The sequence below is a fragment of the Periplaneta americana genome, chromosome 16, assembly GCF_040183065.1.
Source record: "Periplaneta americana isolate PAMFEO1 chromosome 16, P.americana_PAMFEO1_priV1, whole genome shotgun sequence".
Lineage (NCBI taxonomy): Eukaryota > Metazoa > Arthropoda > Insecta > Blattodea > Blattidae > Periplaneta > Periplaneta americana.
In genome coordinates this window covers 50,908,720-50,931,889 of record NC_091132.1, presented here as the reverse complement: position 1 = coordinate 50,931,889, position 23,170 = coordinate 50,908,720, and the positions used below count along the sequence as shown (strand labels likewise).

The 23,170-nt window shown below is 35.6% G+C and overlaps 2 protein-coding genes across 3 annotated transcripts in view; both read right to left on the bottom strand.

The window, feature by feature from the left end:
• Positions 1 to 296: 296 nt before the first annotated feature.
• Positions 297 to 11,723, bottom strand: LOC138716242 (uncharacterized). The gene is made up of 4 exons (XM_069849096.1): positions 9,166 to 11,723; positions 6,165 to 6,275; positions 4,205 to 4,356; positions 297 to 688 (listed from the first exon to the last, which is right to left on the bottom strand). The coding sequence occupies exons 2-4, from the start codon at positions 6,258 to 6,260 to the stop codon at positions 634 to 636; spliced, it is 303 nt and encodes a 100-aa protein (XP_069705197.1). The 5' UTR covers positions 6,261 to 6,275; positions 9,166 to 11,723; the 3' UTR covers positions 297 to 633.
• Positions 11,724 to 12,152: 429 nt separating this feature from the next.
• The window catches only part of LOC138716241 (tyrosine-protein kinase transmembrane receptor Ror-like), a 284,723-nt gene continuing 273,705 nt past the window's right edge, over positions 12,153 to 23,170 (bottom strand). For both annotated transcript variants that reach the window (XM_069849094.1, XM_069849095.1), the window contains exon 10: positions 12,153 to 16,295. In XM_069849094.1, coding sequence (XP_069705195.1) covers positions 15,930 to 16,295 — 366 coding nt within the window. In that variant the 3' untranslated portion in view covers positions 12,153 to 15,929. The remainder of the gene's footprint in view (positions 16,296 to 23,170) is intronic.

Here is a 23,170-nt window from a genome sequence, read left to right as displayed (position 1 = left end):
TAATCATCCTATCACATCATCGGGGTAATGTAACTCTGCCTTCCAGGCGCCCCAGCCTCATAAGTGGGTTACAACTAAGCCACGGCCAGGAGAAAAGACCAGAAATGTCGAAAAGACAACCTGGTGGCATTGGATTAAAAAAAAAAAAAATTATTCTTCTCTGTAGAAGTGTTACTGGCATGAGGGAGGTACTAAAAGCACAACCCCAGCCTGTAATACCATACTGTAATATAGCTTGTACTAATGCTTACAGTCCTCTCTAAAAATAATAATTTCACCATTAAGATAGCTGTATTGAAATTTATTGTAATAATGATTTAAAAAAAAAATGTGACATTCTTCATACATAATTTTGTGAAATATATGTATCATCAAATTTTACACCTATTACTATATGCTTTGGCAAACAGTTTTATAAAGATCTGTGATTATTTTTTTAAACAAAAAGGACTCCATAAGTAAAGACTGGGAAATACTACTATACTACACCACATGATGGGAACAAGAGAATTGTTGTTTATGTAAGTTTATTGTTGTTATTATTCTAAAGATAAAACATTAATTTTTTGTTTGTGAAGGGTACTGGTATCTTGTAAATTAGCAGTGAACTTCAATTGGTAATGATCAATGACTTCACAATATTTTAGGTGGCACAGTTGATCTGAAGACCAGTTTCTTCAATTTGTACCTGCAAAAGCAATACAGAAAAGAAAATTGAGGTTAATACAAGCACATTCTTCGGATAGAATGAAAGGATGGATTTATAAGATTTTACTTATATTTTCACAGGACAGATTCTTGTAAAAGGTATGGTTGATTAGCATCAACAAACGAACCATATGCCATTCAGACATAAATTTGAATTTCAACTTCTTTGTTTGACTAGTTTTCTTGTTGTGTAGATGCAAACAGACAGTATAATTCTAGTCCATATAAAAACCTTTATGCCTATTGTTCAGGAAGGGATTTGCTTAAATTAGTATAACTGTTATTAATTTTTTTAGATTGAATTATATAACCTTAAGTGATAATGTTCTGTGCTATGATTAGAGACAGTCAAAATTCTTGATTAAAAGGGGCTAAAATTCTTGGTTGAAAAGGATAAAAATTCTTGAGTGAAAACGAAAATTTCTTGAGTAAACCTGAAATTTTCACCCTGTTTTATTAAATTATTATGATGCATAAGGTAATTGACAATTAAAATTATATATTCAAAGTTTTACGTTGACAACAATTCTAAGATACTTAATATTATTTAACATTCAAAGTTGTACGCAGACAACAGTTCTAAGTTTGTAATTGTAAGGTTTCTTCTTCTATTTGTTAGCACACACTAGAACTGTGAAAAGAAAACGTTCACAGTTAACATTAGAAACTGGAACCCATATAGCTTGGAGTGCTCCGTCCACAAAATCACTGTGATCTTCATGTAACAACAGCAAACCTTCTCGCACTGAAAGTCCAGGACTATTTTTAACTATGTCCGTCAGTTCACTGTATGCATATACTGCTACATCAGGTGATAGATTCTTTAAGGTTGGCACCTGATCGAAGAGAGGTTTCAAACTGCTTTCAATTGCATCAAATTGTTCACAAACCATTTCAGCTCACACCATCTAGCGCCAGCATTCCAAACTTTGTGCATTTTCCAAACAGAACTTCTAAAATTTCCAAATTTAGGTAATGTATTATTAATTGCTGAAAAATTGCATATTTTCGCGAATAATGACAGAAAATATGCTAAATTCGCGAGTCATGGGATTTTTGCGATTTTTCGCTAGTGTTTCGCGAGTTGAAACGTGTAATTATATGATATTTTTTTTTTGTGAATCATGTTTTAAATTATGTTTATTTGGTTTTTAGGTTTTTTGCGATTTCGTGAGTCACGAATTTTGACTGTCTCTAGCCATGATCATGTGATTTATAGTGTCATGCCATAGGCTAACAGTATGGAATGAGCACTGATTCGAGTTCTCATGAGAGAAGAGATTTTCTCATAAAATTTCTGCCAGTGTATGGGACTGGTGTCCTCCCAGCATCGTGATGTATTTGAGGAGTTATGATAGGTAGCGAAATCTGGTTTTGCAATTATAATGGCTGGTGAGGGAAGAGGGGGTAGAGGCAGTCATCATGTTAGCCACACACCCCTGTACAGGTTTGATGATCATTTACACCTTGTGAGGTATGTTGACCTAGGCCAGTAGTCTGCTTGTAGGCCTTGGTTTTCCATGACTGTTGCGTAATGAAATATATAGGGTATTCAAAAGTTCGGCAACATAAACTCCGTTATTAGTGCAGATAGCAAAAAATGGAAAGAGTGGTAAGTTGTTGGAAATACGAGTTTTCAGTCTAATGTAAATTGAATTTTCAACATAGAATTAAATGTTGAGGCTGTACACTAGTATGACACACCTGCCAAATTAGTGGCTTTTCTGCCAGTTGGAGTGGATTTTAGGTACGAATTATTTGACGGAGAAAAATAGTCTACATGCAGAGATTAGTGATTATTTAATTTCTCACAGTGCAAAGAAACATTTCTTTACGTTGATAGCATAAGAATTCAGGGGGATTTCATTCTTGCCTTGCGATTTTCTCTGAACTTGTATTGGCAACACTGCTAATTATCATCATTTCGTCATTTACACAGTACACTGTGGTGATTGTGATAATGTAAATGCCCATTTTAAGGATGAAGCAATAAGAAACAGGTCATTTTCCATTCTCATTGAGGCTCGTACCAGTGTACAATCTCAATGGCACATTCTACATTGAAAATTCAAGCATGCTAGATTCAAAACTACATAATTCTGACAACTTACCCCTTTTTCCATGTTTTGCTATCAGCACTGATAGCGGAGTTTGTCTATGTCGCTGGACTTTTGAATCACTCTGTATATGAAATTGATGTATCTACTTGTTTTACTCATAATACAATTCGTCAGAGTTTATTTGAAGTTGGTAGTAGGTGTGCATATGAAAATAGTAAGTAGGATTCTCATTTTAATTATAATGAATACAAACATAAGTGCATATTTGCTCATATAGATGCCCAGACATAAAATTAAATGCTGAGTACTGGTACTATTTTAATAAAATGTGAAATAAATCTGTACTTTTTTAACATGGCTGGATTATAAAGTGTGATCGAGAAATATCTCTGCAGTGCTTGTGTAGCCAAGAATCCACTAGGCAGAGAATTCAAGTGGCAGCACTGGCAGCTAAGCATATGATGGACTGGGGCTGTGAGTTTGTCAAACCGGAATGAATGGGGAAGTGCCAACTTCCTACAGGGTTGTATTCTAGAGTTACTAGAACTAATAGAGCTGCGGAGGGACTTTTTGATCGCACTGTATTTTAGTAGTCACATTAGAACTTTAGAAATTAAACAAATTGAAACTTTCAGAATTGTGACTTGTAATGAAACCATTGTTTGAAAAAATATTCAAATTAACATAATATTTTTGTTTAAGTAAACAAAACATTTTTTTAAGTGGATAACTTTACATTAATTTATGATTCACTCTGTGTGAATACATTTTTTTGTTTGAGACGTACTTATCAGAAAAAATTATTGATCTCAAGTAGAAAATTTTTGCAATAATTTGCCTCCTGAATATTTATAATTATTACTTGAGAAAATAATTATTAAAAACCATTTTCAGTATACCTCCATTTTGTACTTCTCTTACTTAAAGTGCCATTAAAATTGTAATAAAAATTCTGAAATTGTATCTGCACATTATTTCTTAAATATGGTTGTGAAAAAAAAAGCCTGTAAGAAGAAAGGACACTAAAATATCAGCTAAACATTATGCTCGAAAAGTCAGGTTTTAGTTGTTTTTTAATGATACTGGACGTGTGCTTTTGTTCAAACTCAATTTTGCACCATATTTTTCGTATTAAACCAATTAATTAAAACGAATATGTACATATCTGAACTATATCTGTATTCTGCAAAAATCAATTTTGATACTAGTACGAAAACATATTAGCTCCAGTAACTTATAAGATATCTGTTTCACTTTGATGTGGCTTAGAATAAGTTTAACTCGTTTGCTATTAAACTAGAACATAGAACTCTGACTTGTCATATCTGTCCTTGCCTATCTAACCAGAAACTATAATTTTGCACCCTTATTTTTGATTGCACTATACAGTATTAGTGATGCCAAAGCGAATGTAAATTTCTTTCTGCTACTCTTACCCTTGCTTTATTGGACGTCTCTTTACTTCTTTCCGTGGTTTACCAGTAGTGAATTTTGAAGGAAACTGGCGCTCGTCATAAGCTTCATGTTCTTCTTGCCAAATCCTAGCATATTCGTGAGAGAGCAGCCAGTACATATTGCTTTTCGTGTCCTTTAAAGAATAAATAGTAAGAATTTAAAGCCTGTTCTTAAATTACTCTTAAATGATCACAGAAGCACTGGACAATTTTGGTATGTTTCAATGAAATCTGAAGTTTTCTCTGAACTCTAGTCCATATTTGTCAAGACCATTGCTAGCATGAATCTGCTTATACTGCCTTCTCATAAGACCATTCTAACAATGATTTCACTGAAATGGTAGTGGCAGCACCAAATATACTATGTTCATCCATATATCTGCTTCAAACTATGGCGAAAAAAAACGTTCTATCTATTTTGTACCAGTTTGACATATTGAGGAGTTAATATTTGAGGAGAAAAATTCGCTCCGGCACCGGGGATCGAACCCGGGTCCTTTGTTCTACGTACCATGCGCTCTGACCACTGAGCTATGCCGAATTCAATCCACGGCACCGGATCGAACTTTCCTTCTTCGATATATATGTTGACGTATATGTCCAATGCCTAACTTGGAGTCAGGCCACAAAGGGAAACATCGAAGAAGAAGGAAAGTTCGATCCGGTGTGGATTGAATTCGGCGTAGCTCAGTGGTCAGAGTGCTTGGTACGTAGAACCAAGGACCCGGGTTCGATCCCCGGCACCGGAGCGAATTTTTCTCCTCAAATATTAAGTGTCAATATTACAGATAAGTTCTCTAGGACAAATTAATATATCTATAATATTGAGGAGTGTTAGGAATAATAACCATCAGAAACTCTTGTGGATAAATTCGTGAAACCTATACTTAGTAATGAAAAGAAGTTCCACACAGAAAAAGTTTTCCGGTTTTTTTGTTCTCTCAAGAGGAAAAGGAATATGAATTAAGGAAGAGGAAAAAGAAGCTATTAGAGTCATGAAACAAAGTAATATTTTAATCACATACTACAAACATAAAGTCTAAAACCTATATTCACAAGCAACTTCATTAGTCTGTAGAAGCTGCCATCTAGCGAAAATTTTTTCTATTCATATCGCGTGTTTGACCATTGAATGAGCAGGCAGTATAAGCAGCCATTGAATACATGGATGCGTTCGAGCAGGTGGTGGTCAAGACATACACAATCACAGCGTACTATATTATATTAAGTACCGTATGCATTGAAACTTTAATACACAACAAACTTGCAAGATATATGTTGCAAGGAGATACCCAACCAAAATGGGAAATGCATCCCTTATCGCATCTCTGTTAGATGCATCGCCTTTCCACTAGTTGCATGCTTCTTGTTACACGAAAAGAGGCATCATTGTCCAAATGAGCCATTACTGTTTGATTTAGTAAATGTGGAAATGGGAGAATTTTATGCTAAAGAGGTCACTGTGCTACCTTCATAGTTGAAATTTCACATGGACTCTGAATGGCCGTTAATGTTTCCTGGAATTTTTCCTGGAACTCTTAGGACCAGGATCCTTTTACGTGCTGGAACTCTATGATTGGGGTGTCCCAGCTTTAATTTTCTCCTGATTGAAATCAATATCCTTACACCAGTTTGAATTTCTGACCATGAAGTTAAAGTTATGTTTTATTTAACGACGCAACTGCAGAGGTTATATCAGCGTCGCCAGATGTGCCGGAATTTTGTCCCACAGGAGTTCTTTTACATGCCAGTAAATCTACTGACATGAGCCTGTCGCATTTAAGCACACTTAAATGCCATCGACCTGGCCCGGGATCGAACCCGAACCTTGGGCATAGAAGGCCAGCACTATACCAACTCGCCAACCAGGTCGACCCTGACCATGAAATCAGTGACAAACTTAAAGCCCTGAGAATGACTTCCATTACCATTATAATCTTACCTTTTGGTATGAAGGAATAAACGGGGGAATTTTAATAAATTTGTTGGACAGGAAAGCGTCTGGTCTCTTGAGTGATGTTGCTCGTTCCCACTTCATTGCAAAGCCGCGGACCTGCATAATGAACGTAATAGATCATTTCAAGTATACTCAGGATGACTGATGCTAGAATGTCTTTGGAGGACAAAATGGTGAAAGGAAGATGATGAGTTAAATTCACTCTGTCCTCGTGTAATGACACTGTTTTGTGCATTTAAAATGTTGCTTTGGTGTCTATTATTGCTTCATGCTGTTAATCTAAAGATACTGTATACTGGTACAGGGCTTTCATTTCAAAAATTTCCCAGTCTAAATAATTATTTATTTCAATTTAATTTAATAAAAAACACGTCAATTTAGATATTGAGGGTGAAATTTAAAACCTGTGTTAATTGCATTTTAGATTTCACCCCCCTTACCTTCCCGCCTTTGAAATTTCAAATGGCACCCCTATGATACCAGGGTTGCCAACCTGTTTAGACTGAAAATCCCCAAAATGTCCAATAAAAATCCCTAATTTCTAAATATAATTTCAGCTTAAGATTAGATTGAATAGTAATCTTTATTAACAGAACGTACATTAACACATAGCACACAGTTAAACGGTAAATATAAGCATTCAATAGGCTATTTTTGCACTTTTAGCACCCATAAAGCACTACCAACCAAGGGGATCTTGCGAGTTTTATTTCATGAGTATTCCTAACCTCCCTCCCTTACTATAAATTTTTGGAATGATGAAACATGAATATCTTCTCATACAAAGAAAAATTTTCATATATGGAAGTTCATTTGCTTTAATTTTAAAGGGAAGTTTAATTTAAATGTCAGCAGATTCCCAGTAGGCCTACTTATGCACACAAATCTACCCTTTTCTTACTTAATCTTAAATATATTTGTTGCTTAAATTACAAGTCACGAAATCACTTCACCGTAATCTCAGTCTGCTTCGCCTGAATATCTGAGTTGTAATGAACTCAACTCAATGAATACAGTTTCCCCATAAGGAAGTACAGTAGAGAAAAATACACTTACAAATACAATTGATGCAACTGTCTTATCCAATCGCCTTCTTACGAAAAAAGCTGCAAGTAAAGAAACAAGAGAAGAACCATAACATAATCTCTAGTGACACTTTTTTTGCTCTTATAACAATCAAGAATGTGATAAAAATGGGAAGTTACATCTATATTATTGTAAGGAAATATAATTATAAGCAGGGTGCGAATTAACGGGGAGGGGGGGACGGGGGAAAGTTATCCTCCTCTGATAAATTCATATTAATATTCCTGCCAGGAATAACTTCTATCCCCCACATAAAATATAATTGTTTTAATATGAGTATACTTTATAAAGTATAAAATAAGCAAAGAACATAATATTGATGTATTATCATCACCAGCAAGGTATCTTAAGTCTGCTCATGGATATTATTATTATTATTATTATTATTATTATTATTATTATTATTATTATTATTATTATTATTATTATTATTATGATCAAGATGCAAGACAAGCAACTCAATGCAACCAAGCATGGAACCATATCAGATGAGGATAATAATTTTATGTGTGGTATTCTCTATCTAGGATTCTATCCCCCCCCCCCTCCCGTTAGAAATCTTAATTCGCACCCTGATTATAACAAAATATTTTACTCAAATTTTAAATACATAAAATTTAAAATAGAAGATGATCTGAAAAAACAGATTTAGTTTTAAAAGGAAAATCAAGAAATCCATAGAAACAAAGGGTGCCATTCATAGACATTTCTTTAGCCGCGCTACGAGCGTGCTAAACTAGCCCCGGCTATCGACTGGTTACTTGTACAGGATTCATATCATATTATATCGCTAACACTGGTTTATGAATACGAAAAACGTTAGTTCACTGATCATCGACTGGAAGCCCGAGCTAAGGATGTCTATGAATACAGCCTAATGAGTTTAAGGTAAATTATCCCTATATTCCCAGATGGTACTCAAATTCCCTAGAACTAGGATAAATCTCTAGGGTTGGCAACACTGTATGATACTTAAGTTTGAAAGAACATTCAATTGTTTATCTCTTTCTAACTCGTTGGTTTATACATTTAATTATTTGTTCTCACATGCTTTATTTTCTATCATTGCCTGGCTGATAACCAAAGAAGTTAACAGCCTACATCACAAGAGTACCGGTAGTGAACTTAGAGACAGCCATGCTTATGTATAGGAACAATAAGTTGATAATTAACCAAAGAAAAATATTTACATTACTGTGACTGCAAGCAATAAAACAATTCGCAATAAATGTTAGTGAAAAATGTCACTTATATCAGCAGATGCAGCTATTCCACTTAAAATAATTCCACTTAATAAATCAGGAGTCAGTTTTTCATGACCAAGGTTTGTTTGTGTATGATGAACACATAACAGGTGTACTTTATTGTCTGTTACTGAAGGAGTGTCAATAGTGGCTATTATACAGACCAATTTCCCTCCCCCACACCAAATTTTCTGAGGATTTTTTAAATAATTTATTTTTCTCCTCTAATAATCATTGTTGCCATAACAGATATATTCTGTAGAACCAAAAATTAATCTTTACGTAAATTTATTTTTGGTTGTTGGATCACATGGGCATAATGCCTCGACATAAGTTACATCAATAAAACAATAAGTTATAATTCAATGTGTTACAAAATATGTTGTTCAAATGCCTAGATGTGTGGCAACGAAACCATTAGTCCTTGTTACAAGATATATAAATATGTAAAATAATTTACCAATTGGGATGAAGTCTGAATCACAATAAAATACATAAAAATTTCATGTTGATGTGTTCTTTTATCTCCCTAATACTTTAAAATATTGTTTTGTTTGTAACTGAATTAAAATGGACGGTAGACTGATGTCTTTGTTTCTGTTGTTAGGTATGTTCTTTTTTTAGATAGAATATAAAAATACAAGAAACATTCTTACCTCAAACAGTACAATGAAATGCCGTTTTTAACAGCGCAGGTTGTGTAGTTCGTAATCTGCCGTAAATTCGAATATAAATTGGAATATGCCTCATAGAGTATTTTCACATACAACGCATAGTGTTTTTTCTCTAGTTATGCAGTTCATACACTGTCTGCATTACCCCTCTAGATCATACACAATTAACACAATGCGTTTTTTGTAAATTTGGTTCAGTGTTCTGAAAATCACATTCATAAATAAAACTTCCATCCCTGTATCCATGAAAATGATCATCATTGTCATGTCAACATAATTTTATTCTGTTGATGAAAATCTTGGCCTCCTATGATTTAATGTTTACCAAAAATAAATGAAAGTCTATAGTTTAGAAATTTTCACAAACACACGATATGACAACAGATGTTAAAGCTTCTATAAATAAAGTGCATATGGAGTGTTAGTTGGGAGGCCGGAGGGAAAAAGACCTTTAGGGAGGCCGAGAAGTAGGTAGGAAGATAATATTAAAATGGATTTGAGGGAGGTGGGATATGATGATAGAGAATGGATTAATCTTGCTCAGGATAGGGACCAATGGCGGGCTTATGTGAGGGCGGCAATGAACCTCCGGGTTCCTTAAAAGCCAGTAAGTAAGTATAAATAAACTCAACAAAAAAAAAAAAAACTTCTCATCATTTGTGATCTGTCACAAAGGACAAAGAACACTTTAAGCATGTAAATATGTTTACAAGTTCATTGAACCATTGATTTTGTTTTGAAAAATGAAACTCCTACAAATACAGAGTTGCAAATACATTTTTAGATTAGTAGAAATATATCACAAAGTACATGATTATGTCTCGTGACGAGAATATTGTACGAAATGGAAATATAAAAATTGGAAATTTATCTTTCGAAGAGGTGGATAAGTTCAAATATCTTGGAGCAACAGTAACAAATATAAATGATACTCGGGAGGAAATTAAACACAGAATAAATATGGGAAATGCCTGTTATTATTCCATTGAGAAGCTTTTATCATCCAGTCTGCTGTCAAAAAATCTGAAAGTTAGAATTTATAAAACAGTTATATTACCGGTTGTTCTTTATGGTTGTGAAACTTGGACTCTCACTTTGAGAGAGGAACATAGGTTAAGGGTGTTTGAGAATAAGGTTCTCAGGAAAATATTTGAGGCTAAGAGGGATGAAGTTACAGGAGAATGGAGAAAGTTACACAACACAGAACTGCATGTGTTGTATTCTTCACCTGACATAATTAGGAACATTAAATGCAGACGTTTGAGATGGGCAGGGCATGTAGCACGTATGGGCGAATCCAGAAATCATATAGAGTGTTAGTTGGGAGGACGGAGGGGAAAAGACCTTTGGGGAGGCCGAGACGTAGATGGGAAGATGATATTAAAATGGATTTAAGGGAGGTGGGATATGATGATAGAGAATGGATCAATCTTGCTCAGGATAGGGACCAATGGCGGGCTTATGTGAGGGTGCAATGAACCTCTGGATTCCTTAAACGCCAGTAAGTAAGTAAGTAAGAAATATATCAGTTTTAGAGCGAGATAAGTATTACGAAAAAGTAAAAGAGCTAATGAACTTAGTTTCATTTCGAATATAGGTGATGCTTCAGTAGAGCAAATTGATCCTTTCAATGCAGTTTAAGTTACAATCGAAATAGTAAATGTAGATATTCCAGAACAGATCTTTTATGGAGAGAGTAGCAGTACAAGGAATTGGAGGTGATATTCAAGTAAAAGAGAATAAAATATACTTATAGAATGATTTCTTCTTGCATAATTCACTTTTATACAAATAATATTTTTAGTTTATAGGTAAGTGAGAGTAAAATTTTAAATAAACAAGTCTTCTGTTCTTGACATTTAATAGTTCCTAGTTTTTGTTGGAACAATAGATAGAATTTGGTTGAATTGAGCATTGGTCTGAATTATTAATACATTGATAGATTAATCAAATTGAATTAATAATTTCTGTGTATTGAAATTAATAACATATTGTGACAGTGACGTGAGATTCGAACTCACGACCAGCGTCCCGCAAGAAAGCAGATCGCACAGGCTCCACGGAACATTGAGTGACGTCGCGCGGTGGAGAGAAGAGAGAGGGTGTATTACGTCAACGCGACGAGTTTGCTCGCGCATCTGGTGCTGGTAGAGAGGAGAGGGCTCTGGATTTCTCTGGGGTGCCATCTCTAGAGACGCGTGGAACCTTCGAGGCTACGTCGCTGTGGTTATAAATTACGGACGCGAAGGAACGACAGCAGTTTCCAGTTTTCAGTTATTCAGTCAGTGAGTAAGCCAGAGCAAGCAAGCCAGTCAAGCCAACCGGAGTTCGACTCGAGTGTGCGTCAGCATCCGAAGGCCTGAGTTCGAGTGCAGTGGATCGCAGTTGGAGGGACCTGAGTTCGAGTGCAGTGGACCGCAGTTGGAGGGACCCGAGTTCGAGTACAGTGAACTGTCTCTGAAGGTCTGCGGTCCGAGATACTGTGAACTCGAGTGACTGAGATAGAAGAACTGTGAACTGAGAACTGGTAGTTCTGATTTGTAAATAGTGCTTTGTAAATATTAGTTAAGATTAACAGTTCATTGTTGTTCGTACTAGTCCAAATAAATTGTCATTGTCGTCGGTGGAGTTTTATAACGAATATTGTGTTGAGTGAAAATCCAATTGTTGACGAGAGCGTTTAAGGCGAATTGTAGAAAGGAATTATTGTTTTGACGAATAAATTACATTGTTGTTACTAATAAAATTCACAATATTAAAACTTATATGTATTTATTTGCTATTTACCTGAAAGGAAAATAATGTTCGTAAACGAAAAATAAAATTCTTATCTTATTTGTGTTTATTTTCTGAGAACACGATAGAATTTGAGCATTTGCCATAGACACCCTGTGATATATAGAAGTGGAAGAATAATTTCCAAACTTCTCCCATGTTTTAAAGGCAGGAAAAAATGGAAGCAGATGTCATTATGGGTGTAATCTTTTATTCCATCAAATTATTATAGACGTTTTAGTAAAATCCACATATTTAAATAACAATTGTATATAAACATATTGAACATTCTTAATTTCATTAAAATTTATTGACACTTTGTTGAAACATCATCTTTTTATACATTTCTCTCCACTTCTTTAAAATGTGGCAGAGAGCAGGTACTGGAGTTCATAATATCAACCTGCTCTTTTCCTGAACACAATTCACAGTCATTATATACCGTAGAATAAGAGATTTGTTGATCACTTAGGAAGAGGCATTTCTACCACCTTTACTCACACACACAATATCGTTGAACATTATATAGACAATTAATTGCATTATTGTAACTTTATTTTGAGCGATGAGACCACGTACATTTTCTTCCCTCCCCAATGCTTAGCTTTGAAGTACAGTACATTATCAATCACTTCCACTGTTGGACGGCAGAACTGAGCTGGTAATTCTTGAGTTTTCTCTTCACTACATGAAAATGTAAAACACAGTCACTTTTTTACTTTCACCAAATTTATGCTATTTTAAATACTATGTACAAAGGTTCTCTTCTATCTTAAACTGTCTTCAAGTAGGTAGTCAGATATGAAATCTGTCATGTGTTAAAATAGATATACAATTGTTCACATGAAGGAACGTTTCGTAACTTACATTGTCTTGAAAGTGTTTGCAATTGCCCAAACATATAGTTGCTTTCACCGATGTGTGTGAGATTGTGCTTGACGAACGTCAGATTGACTGTCAGTTTGTCTTTCATTAACACCAATCAACAAACAATGGAAAACATTCACTATATTTTTTATTCCTTACATGTATTCTGTGATTCTTAATTATGAGGTAAAGGTACACGATTTGGTCAAAATATCTCTCTGTTGCAGAACACAATATATTTTAATGTGAAACATTTATGCACTTGCCATTCGTGAAATATGGTTGCACTTTCTGTTAATGTGGTGAAGTCATTAATACAATAGGCCTTGCATGGCTAAAATTATAATGTGTTTAAAATAAAATAGTTTTGAATCCATCCAAATAAATGAAGATCAAGCAGGAAAAACGTTTTATGTCCTCTTTGAGTGCAAAAGCAAATCTAATCTAAACACTATTGCCACTTAAACTGTATTTGGCCCATAGTTTCTTCGCTATCCACTTGATGGTGGACTTTTAGACTTCATATGAGGAGCATCGTTTTAAAGCGTATTATGTGCAACTTAAAATTGTTTTACACGAACGACGAAAAACTGGATTACTTGTAAACCGGAGAAGTTTTCAAAGCAATACACAAAACCATTTTGAAGTACTGGTTTCACAGTTTACAAATATGACGACTTGGAACCATCAGACTTCACAGCATGAAAGATAAATAAATAGAAAGTAACAAATTTAATTTCGTCCACTGGGGCACTTAATACGTTTTGAAACGATGCTCCTCATATTACTTCTTTGTTAAATCTTTGACAAAATCGGATATTTATGTGTTGTTTTGACATAGAATAATATATCATACACACCGAGTATTGTCAGGCACTCATTCTGGGATCCGTGGTGAAACAAAAATGGCAGAATTGCAAATGTTTACTATAACAGAACTGAAGCACAGCTGAATGCTAATTTGGCAATGAATCAATGTAACTTGTGTGACCGCACCGTGGTTAACGAGAAAGACAGGCTTTGGCACAAATCGGAGTCACGTGATTATCATGGTCTAGTCATGGCCATCTTGACAATCGCCTAATATGAATACATGTTGAAAGTTCTAAAAAACAAAGGAATTGCTATATTGAACTCATGTTAAACGTGCATTTATATATAAACTTGTCCAGTGTTGGCCATGTTATGACTAAGAATGTGACGTCATGCCATAGTCTTTCTAGTTAGCCATGGACCACACCCAGTAACGCCACCTTTCCTTGCTATAAGCAAAAGGTACATTAACTCAGAAAGGAAGAAATTGAATCTTCAGCTGTGTGTTTCAGAATTACGATGCGTAAGAGAACTCTATCCCTGAAAGAGAGGACTATAGCCAAAAATTTCCTCGACCTGCTAAGTATCTTGCTTTGCAAACAAATTTCTCCGATTATTAACGTCTCAATTCAGTCTCCTGGGATGGCTGATTGGTCAGACCTTCAGCATGTCACGTAGGCGGTCCAGAATCGAGTCCCGGTCAGGCCCGGAATGAAAAATTCTTAGTGACATTTGCGGCGGACATGGTCACAGTTCGGGTTTTCTCGGGGTTCTCCCACTTCCCCATGTTAGGGATCTGGTGACACACGGAGGGGGCTGGCCTAGGGACGAGTGAGATGACCTGCTCGAAACCTGGGTACGCAGCAAACCTCAGTGTAGTCAGTTGGTGTGGGTTTGGGAATGCGCCTAGCTTGAGGGTTAGCGCAATAGATCGTAAAAGGTCGCAGTGCTGGGCCATAGTGCCCCCTTACGAAAATTCCATTCCATTCTAACATCTTAATTCAGACTGTATGTCATCTTATGAGATTAAAGAGATCTTTGGCTGATAAAGCAGGTAACAATAGTAAATACGAGTATGAAGGCAAGTACAATTATGCCAGTAGGCTGCAGTGTATCCTGGACGGGGTGTTGGAACAATCCTCGAAATAAAAGAAATACAATTTCTTGAAGGTAACCTTCTCTGTCGTAGGCATTCATTAAAGAAGTTAGCCCAAGCTTCCACGAGTACTGGGGCTGCACTCTTCAGGTGCTCATTACAGACATTGTCTGGCCAACAAGCGTTTTTATTCTTCAGAGTTGTAATTGTTTCCTGTACATCTTATAATATGAAGGGTTCAACGACCCTTTTGCTTTCTTTGCTGCCTGTGTTTTGGGCGTGGCCTGGTGTCTTTGGATCTTAGCAATTGAATGTAATGCTGTATCCATGTTTCTATGAGGATGTCTCTCGGGAACATCGGCTTTCTTTGTTTCAGTGCTCTATAGTGATCATTTTGAGCTTCTTCTATCATTATCTTTGATTGCCTGCGGTTGCGATTTATGTACATACCTGTTTCCTAATCCTCTTTTACAATTTTCGGAGAAAACCCAAAATAACTGCCCTTTCGATTACCCTATTTTATTACAAATTTTGCGCGGTATTAGTATGAAGTTACCTCGCCGAATAATAACTCACTGACTGGTATTAATAACCACGCTGAGTGTTTAGAGATACGGTGTACAGAAACTACATATTCTTTCCGCATTATAGAAGTAGTTTTTGATAAATTTCTCAAAATATCGCCTTCTGTTTCCGCGTTGTACAGATTCCGCATTATACAAAATAAACAACGGGACTAAAAAGATGTTCACATTGGACAATTTTCATCCTTATTGCCGTTGCGCCTTGCGCAAGTTTTACTGTAATTTCGAGACTTTGACATTATAATATAACAATCTATAAAAAATAAACATTGCGTTAATATGACGGGTAGAAACTTCATCCTTCATCTTAATTAGAACAGTAGGTCAAGTGCATAAATTAACTTAAACATAGAAATAGAGATCGGGGAGAAGGGGGAAGATGTCACAGAAATTATATTCGTATTTTTGTACAGGAAGAATATTTGTCGATAAAAGAAACATGACGGATGTAGTTCTGATAACAATACAACAGTATGTGGCACTCCGTTCCAAATGCAGAGTATTTCTAAAATCTTTTTTCCACCTCTGATGACCAGCTCTGCCATATCGGCACTGCTTGTCGAGGATTTGTCCAGCTTCAAAGAACGAGACGACGAAGCGCTTGAATGTCATCAGTCCGGCAGGGGTTGTAGATATTCACATCTGGACGACGGAGGTATCTGAGGCAGCAGGTAGTTTTCACTGTCTAACAACTCAACGGGCAGCGGGCAGCTTCTGGGAGGTCTGGGCAACGGATCCGAGTGACAGACGGACGAAGACGGGGACGGCGACGTGAGATGCTGTGGCATCGGGGGCGGGATCGGAATTGAAGTCTCCTCTGCCTCCTCTTGCGCTTTCTTGAGGCGGATGTAGATATCTGAAAATCTGATTCTATCTCGTGGTTCTGTCTTCCAACAAGAACGCATCAGATCCCAAATAACTTGTGGACAATCTTCAGGAGGAATCAGCATAATACCTTGCAGAATCAATTTCACCACCTGGAAAAAAAAAAAAAAAAGGATAAATTTCCATAATCAAATATCGTGAACGTATTTTTTTATTCAGAGTCTTTTGGAAGCCTTTAATAACACTGAACAACAAGAATTTTGCTCCGATTTAAAACAGTGTTTCCCTTATGGTTTGGGGGTATAAACCAAAACAAAAGCTAATGCATTTTACGAGTTTATGATTTATTTCTGGTTTCTTATGGTTGTTGGAATGTTCTTTTGTACTTCTAATAAATACATAGATATTGGTCCTTTCTATTTCTATTAAGTAAATTTCATAACATTTCAAAGTGAGGTCTACGCAATGAACAAACAAGGATATGGTTTTCAGTATTTAAAGGAAAAGTTTACCACTTTGAGTGAAGGCAAATTAAAAGAGGGCATTTTCATCGGTCCACAAATTCCCAAAGTTATTTCTGACACTTTGTTTGCGGAAAAACTTTCCGTTACAGAAAGAATGGCATGGCGCGCTTTCAAAGATGTTTGTTCAAATTTATTTGGAAATTCTAGGGTAAAGAACTATACAGAACTTCATGTGGAAACCATGTTAAGTGCATATGACGAAATGGAGTGTAATATGTCTCTTAAAATACACTTTTTACTTTCTCATTGGATTTCTTTCCTCCTAATTTTGGAGCGGTAAGAGACAAGCAAGGGGAAAGATTTCATCAAGAAATATATGAAATGGAAAGGCGATATAAAGGAAGATCATCATCCAATATGCTTGCAGACTATTGTTGGTTCCTTCTAAAATATAGTCCTGGGTCTAGTTATAAACAGAAGTCATCCAGAAAATTATTTTAAATGTAAGTTCAAATTCCGGGGTTTTTCTCATTATACGTATGAAATATTTTATTGTTGTTCTGTTTTAAACTATGTGACACCATTTTTGTATCTAGTACACATTTTTCAAGTATTATGAGGAATTTTTAATTCCTAATGTGTTGTAATTTTATCAGTAGCAGTGAAAAATTAAAAACAAATAAGTTTTGTCATAAAAAATTCAATTCATTTTCCCCGGAAAATGATACGTGATGGGGCAATTCGGATTTTAAATTCAAATTTTGGGCACACATATTAGTAATAGGCCTATTCACTTATTTTTATTTCGGAGCAAGACAAAAAGTAAAAATTTGTTGTTCAGTGTAATTATCTCAGTTGGCTGAGGCGCTTGCCTGCCGATTCGGAGTTGCGCTAGGGCGTGGGTTCGGTTCCTGCTTGGGCTGGTTAGGTTTTTTCCGAAGTTATCCCTAACCGTAAGGCGAATGTCAGGTAATCTATGGCGAATCCTCGGCCTCATCTCACCAAATACCATCTTGCTATCATCAATCTCATCGACGCTAAATAATCTAGTAGTTGAGACAGCGTCGTTAAATAACCAAGGAAAAATTATTAATTCAATTTGCATGTTCGTATCACTTAACTTTTTATTTTTACTGTCTTGTTACGAAGGGTTGTATCTATAATGTAATGTACCGTACTCTTTACTGTCAAATTGACGTGCATAATAAGTACAGATTGACACTATCAAAAGGATTAAATATAAACAAGTGCATTATATATATATATATATATATATATATATATATATATATATATATGCACACAGACCTATTCATTCATCCATTGTGTTTCGCCCAAGGGTAGGTCTTTCACTGCAAATCCAGCATTCTCCAGTCTTTCCTACTTTCTGTCTTCCTCTTTGTCTCCGCATTTACCGTGCCATGTTTGCAGTTTTTCTTGGGAAAGGTAAATGCAGTAGCTTTCCGCACACCACGCTCTCTTTCGCATCAACAGATTCCAGGGGGCCCCAGCGTGGAGGTGAGGAGAGTGGATTTGTCTAATTAGGCCCTCCGGACTTCACCGAAATTCACCGCAAGGGTTAAATATCAGTTCTATAAGGTATTTGACCCGATCAGAGACTGGGAAATTCCAGTTAGCTTTGCCCTCCACATAGGTCTATATACGTTTGTATATGTATATATAAATATTTACATACACAAGATAGAAGTAATATAACGGCAGATTTTAAGAACTTATTCCCTGGATAAATTAGGCCTACAACAAAAAATGCTAATACCTTATTAGTCCCAAGTGAATACCTTTCTAAAATATAAAATAATTTTCCCCAAAATGTTAACATTATTTTACTCGATAAGTGCTATCCGTACTGTTCCGATTTTTAATTTTGTCATTAGAGAGTGATTTATCCTTCTTCAGTTTTTCAATAAAATAGACCTTTATTTATCTTTTTTTCTTTTTGCAATTTAAATAAAAAGAATGTATGTATTTATTCACACTGCAAATGGGTAAATACCCGGTGACATTGGTAACTAATTATACTCAATGATAATTAATAATAAACAGAATTAATAATTAATACTAAAATAATAAATGATAATAACAGTAGTATAATAATATTAACAAGGAGCATTCTAAATTAAATGAAGCACGATCACTTAAAATAATATTTAAAGTAAATCTATTTTGTATCTTAACTCTCAGTTCGAACTAAAACCCAAGAGTATATGTTCATACATGCATAAGTACCTTTCAACACTACACTCATTTCGCTATCAACTCACTCACTGCACTGGAACTACGACACATTTCACTGATACTATCCTGATTTCACTAACACTTCAAAAAGATTTCACTGCTCAGATACTTTGCTCTACCACTATAAACTATAAAACTTCACTGACACAAACACACTTCACTGACATAACACACTTCTTCACTGATACGACACTTCAAATAACAAAACATCAATTACGCCCTTTAAATAGTGTGCGTAAAAGGCTACCATCTATTAGTAAAGTCCTTAAACCTATTTTTAAATACATTTTTGGTTATTGGTAAAGCCTTTAGTAAGTCTGCAGGTAAAGCATTCCAGTCCCTGGTAGTACGACTGAGAAAATAAAACTTCCCGGTGTCCGTATCGTTAGTTCCTGTTTGCTGCCTTTAGGAAGTCTGGCAATCCTATTGGTGTAACTAAGGGATGGAATTCTGCTGTTCAGAGCGAGCGTGTGTGTATGTGTGTGTTTGTTTTCGTATGCGAACCGGCTGTTGTCAAACTACGCAGACTTTCAGTGTAAATTTCTAATTAACCACGCACTTAATTACAAAACGCAAAATAGAGATTTTTACTTATTTTAATGTCTTATATTACCCCCTTCAATCTGCACAGTTATTTGACTTTGTTGGTGGTATACATCCTTTCGTCACGTTTTCCATTCTTAAAATACTTCATGAGAGTTTACAGTCACAGTTATTTACATATAAATTATACCCTTTTATTTAGTGTATCATCAATATTACTTTGAATGAGTTTATAACAGAAAAGGGTGAAGTGGATGTTTCTGGTCCAGAGACGGCTAAGGACATAGTAAGTAAAATAAATAATGGATTAGAGGAGTGTGATAGGAAGTTAAGTGAGACGATAGAGATAATGAAAATAGGCGAGGAGCATGGTGGGGAGGATAGCTAAGATAGCGAAGTATAATATTATGTAGAAGATTAACCCAGATATGCCTACTGTCCTATTAAAAGGACAGTTGTCAATGTTTCAAATTACCGTCTCTACAGTCAACGCATTTGCTTTTTCACAGGTGTCACTATTACTGGTCTTAATTAGAGGTTTGCTAGGTGTGTTAAGACTGGTAATGAGAGTTCTGGTCATCGTTGAGTTTGAGATGTGGACGTGAGAATTGTTCGTTTATTTCAGCTATGGCATCCGAGACACAAATCAGATTAGAATGTTAAATATCTTTACAGTTCGGAATTATTTTACAAATTGCTGTAGATCAAATGACTCCTAATAAACATAAATATAACGTGAAACCACAATGTGTTCGAAATATCTATACATTGCGACATGACAATGACGAAAACTTTTGTGTCCTTTTAAAAGGACAGTAGGCATATCCCCATACATTTTGAAATTGTTTCGCTTTTTCAATTTTAGTGATTTTCCCTGCATGAAATGCTATATACGTTTGAAAATTATGCTACGGGCGAAATTTCATCTCAAATAGAGATATATCACTATAATGCAGCCTACAAATGCCACACAGATTTCGTGTGCGCTCAAAATTGGGTTTCTGGTGTCTTGTCAGCCCAGTGAGGTGTGTGGATATGAATGGAAAAGTTGAGACAGTGTCGGGTATAGTTACTGGGTAACTAGTCGGCAGAGCGTTGGTGCACTAAGCCAAAGGTCCCGGGATCGATACCCGGCTCTGGAACAATTTTTCCTTTGAAATTATTCAAGTCTGCTTCACAGGGAGATATACCTGAAAGCCAGATTTGCACAGAAATTCTGTTTACAAGTGGAGGACTGGTGACGTTCTGGAGGGAGGTATTGAACGGAAATAATTTTCTATTGTTTTTCATTTAGTATTTTTGGAAAAGGTCTTATTGTCATTGTCATAACAATGTAGATTTTAGAAAATGAACTGAAACCTGTCTTTCGACATTGTCGCAGCAATTGCTTCAATATATGTATCGTCACTTCTCTCCCAAATATAACCTCCTCCTCGAAACTTCAGCACTCTTTTCGCCTATTACTTATTTTTACGTATCAATAGCAATACGGTACTATTCAATGACGAAAGCGTTCCAGAGTTAAAAACGAATTTAGCCACAGTGCATCATTCTTCAGAATAATATTAGTAGCAATAATAAAGAAAGTATAATAAAATAATAACGTAGTAGTAATAATAATAATAACAATAACAATAATTGTAAATTACAACAATTACATTGTTTCCTTTCATGTTAGCATAGTACAGAATTATTCCTCAAAATGTATGCTCATATGCCTACTGTCCTTTCAAAAGGACACCTGTTTCTAGCTCAACCAGTTACAACTAGAATGTTTCGACACCATACAAATACTTCAGTTATATACTGCATTAAATGAGATTTGAAAAATACACAAAAATTGCAAAAAAAAAAAAAATTCAGGCATATCTGGGTTAATGAGATCTGAAAATGAAATGTACACAAGAAACAGACTTAATAACCAACATATTGGGCAATGGTGTAGTATGGTTTAGTAATAAGTAGGCCTATTATTAGAAACAGTGTGTGTTCGATATAAGTGAACTGGAAATCAAGAACGAAGTTGTAAAAGTGTCAGTTTTGAATGACCTAAATTTTCTAGACATCACAATAACAAAAGTAGACAATAAACACACATTCAAAGTATACAGAAAACCAACAACACACACATACACGACACAAACAAGCTGCATTCCGAACAATGGTACACAGACTACTCAACATACCAATGAACCAACAGGATTACAACGAAGAGTTAAACACAATCAAATACATAGCACAAGAAAACGGATACAACCCTAACATAATAGACAACATAACACGTAAGACAAAACATAATCACAAAAAACATAAGAATACAACACAAACACAAGAACACAAAAAATACATCACACTAACATACGAAAACAAAGACACATACAAAATTGCAACCTCATTCAAGAAATTAAATTACAACATCGCATACAGAACAAATAACACTCTACAAAAACAGCTCAACACACAAACAACACAAATATAACCACACAGGCGTATACAAACTCAAATGTAACACCTGCAACAACTTCTACATAGGACAGACAGGCAGATCATTTCAAACACGTTACAAAGAACACATCACAGCCATAACAAAATTACATAACACCTCCACATATGCAGAACACATCACAAATGCTAACCACACCCACAGAGACATCAACACAGATATGAAATATACAGACACACGAAAACACACCCCAACGAAATTCTCAACACACAACTCAATTTCAGAACGCACACACTCTTTGTCTCTACATTACACCACACGAACACACCCTCACAGGAAACAAAACGAGGCGCCAAGACCAACAACGGCCAGTTCTGAGGAGATCCATAAAAGGTCGAAACATGTAAACAAGGTACGTTAGAATTTAACGCAAGAAAGTCTTATCATACATATTCCGAAGTGATACAGTGTTAAAAGTTGTGTAATCAAGATGTATAAGCTAAGTTGTTAGGTTTTAAAGGATGTAAATGTTGACATCAAACATATATCATATCATATTACTTTGCAGATTTCTTTAAATATCCCATTATAAAGTCTGAAATTCTATTCAATAATTATGTTAAATATCATTACAAATGTTACAGAAGTTTGAGAGTTAAATTATTAAGAGTGGGCCTAATGTATAGAAGAAAGTGGAAAACTATTCAGGTTGCTAGCGAGACAAAATCCCTGTTAAATATTTGGTTTTACACTACTCGATAGTTACAGCAAGCCTTGCAAATGAAACATGTGACTGGGTGAAGCTTTGTTGCTGGAGACCCTCCCCGTAAACAAAGACGACTATAAATATCGTGTTTGTGTTGGGATCTATTCCATCTGCAGTATCTTGTGATCACACATCAAGACTACTTGTGCACAATAGCGTGTGTTCCCCATTTAACATACATGAAACAAAAGAGAGAAATCTCGACTTAGGGCAACACGTGACAACCAGTTGAAGGGGTTTCTCTTTCAGATGGCCATCATTGCATGCAGAACGCCCACAACATAATAAAATTCGTTACCGGTACATCCTTTCATTCCCGCTGTTAGTTTTGTCACGATGGTAAACGCATGTATAGGGTTAGTATCATCTACCTGACTTCAAAGTATAAAAACTTTTCCTCTTTTAGGTTTAGTATCTTCAGAACTCCCGTATCAACAGCGGGAATGTCTATCTTCCTAGTCTTGTCCCACAGTTTCGGACGCGACTTCTGACTTGGCTGTCCCTCTAAGGTAGGGATATCAAAGCGTCTGTACTGCATGTTCTCTAGAACCCGCG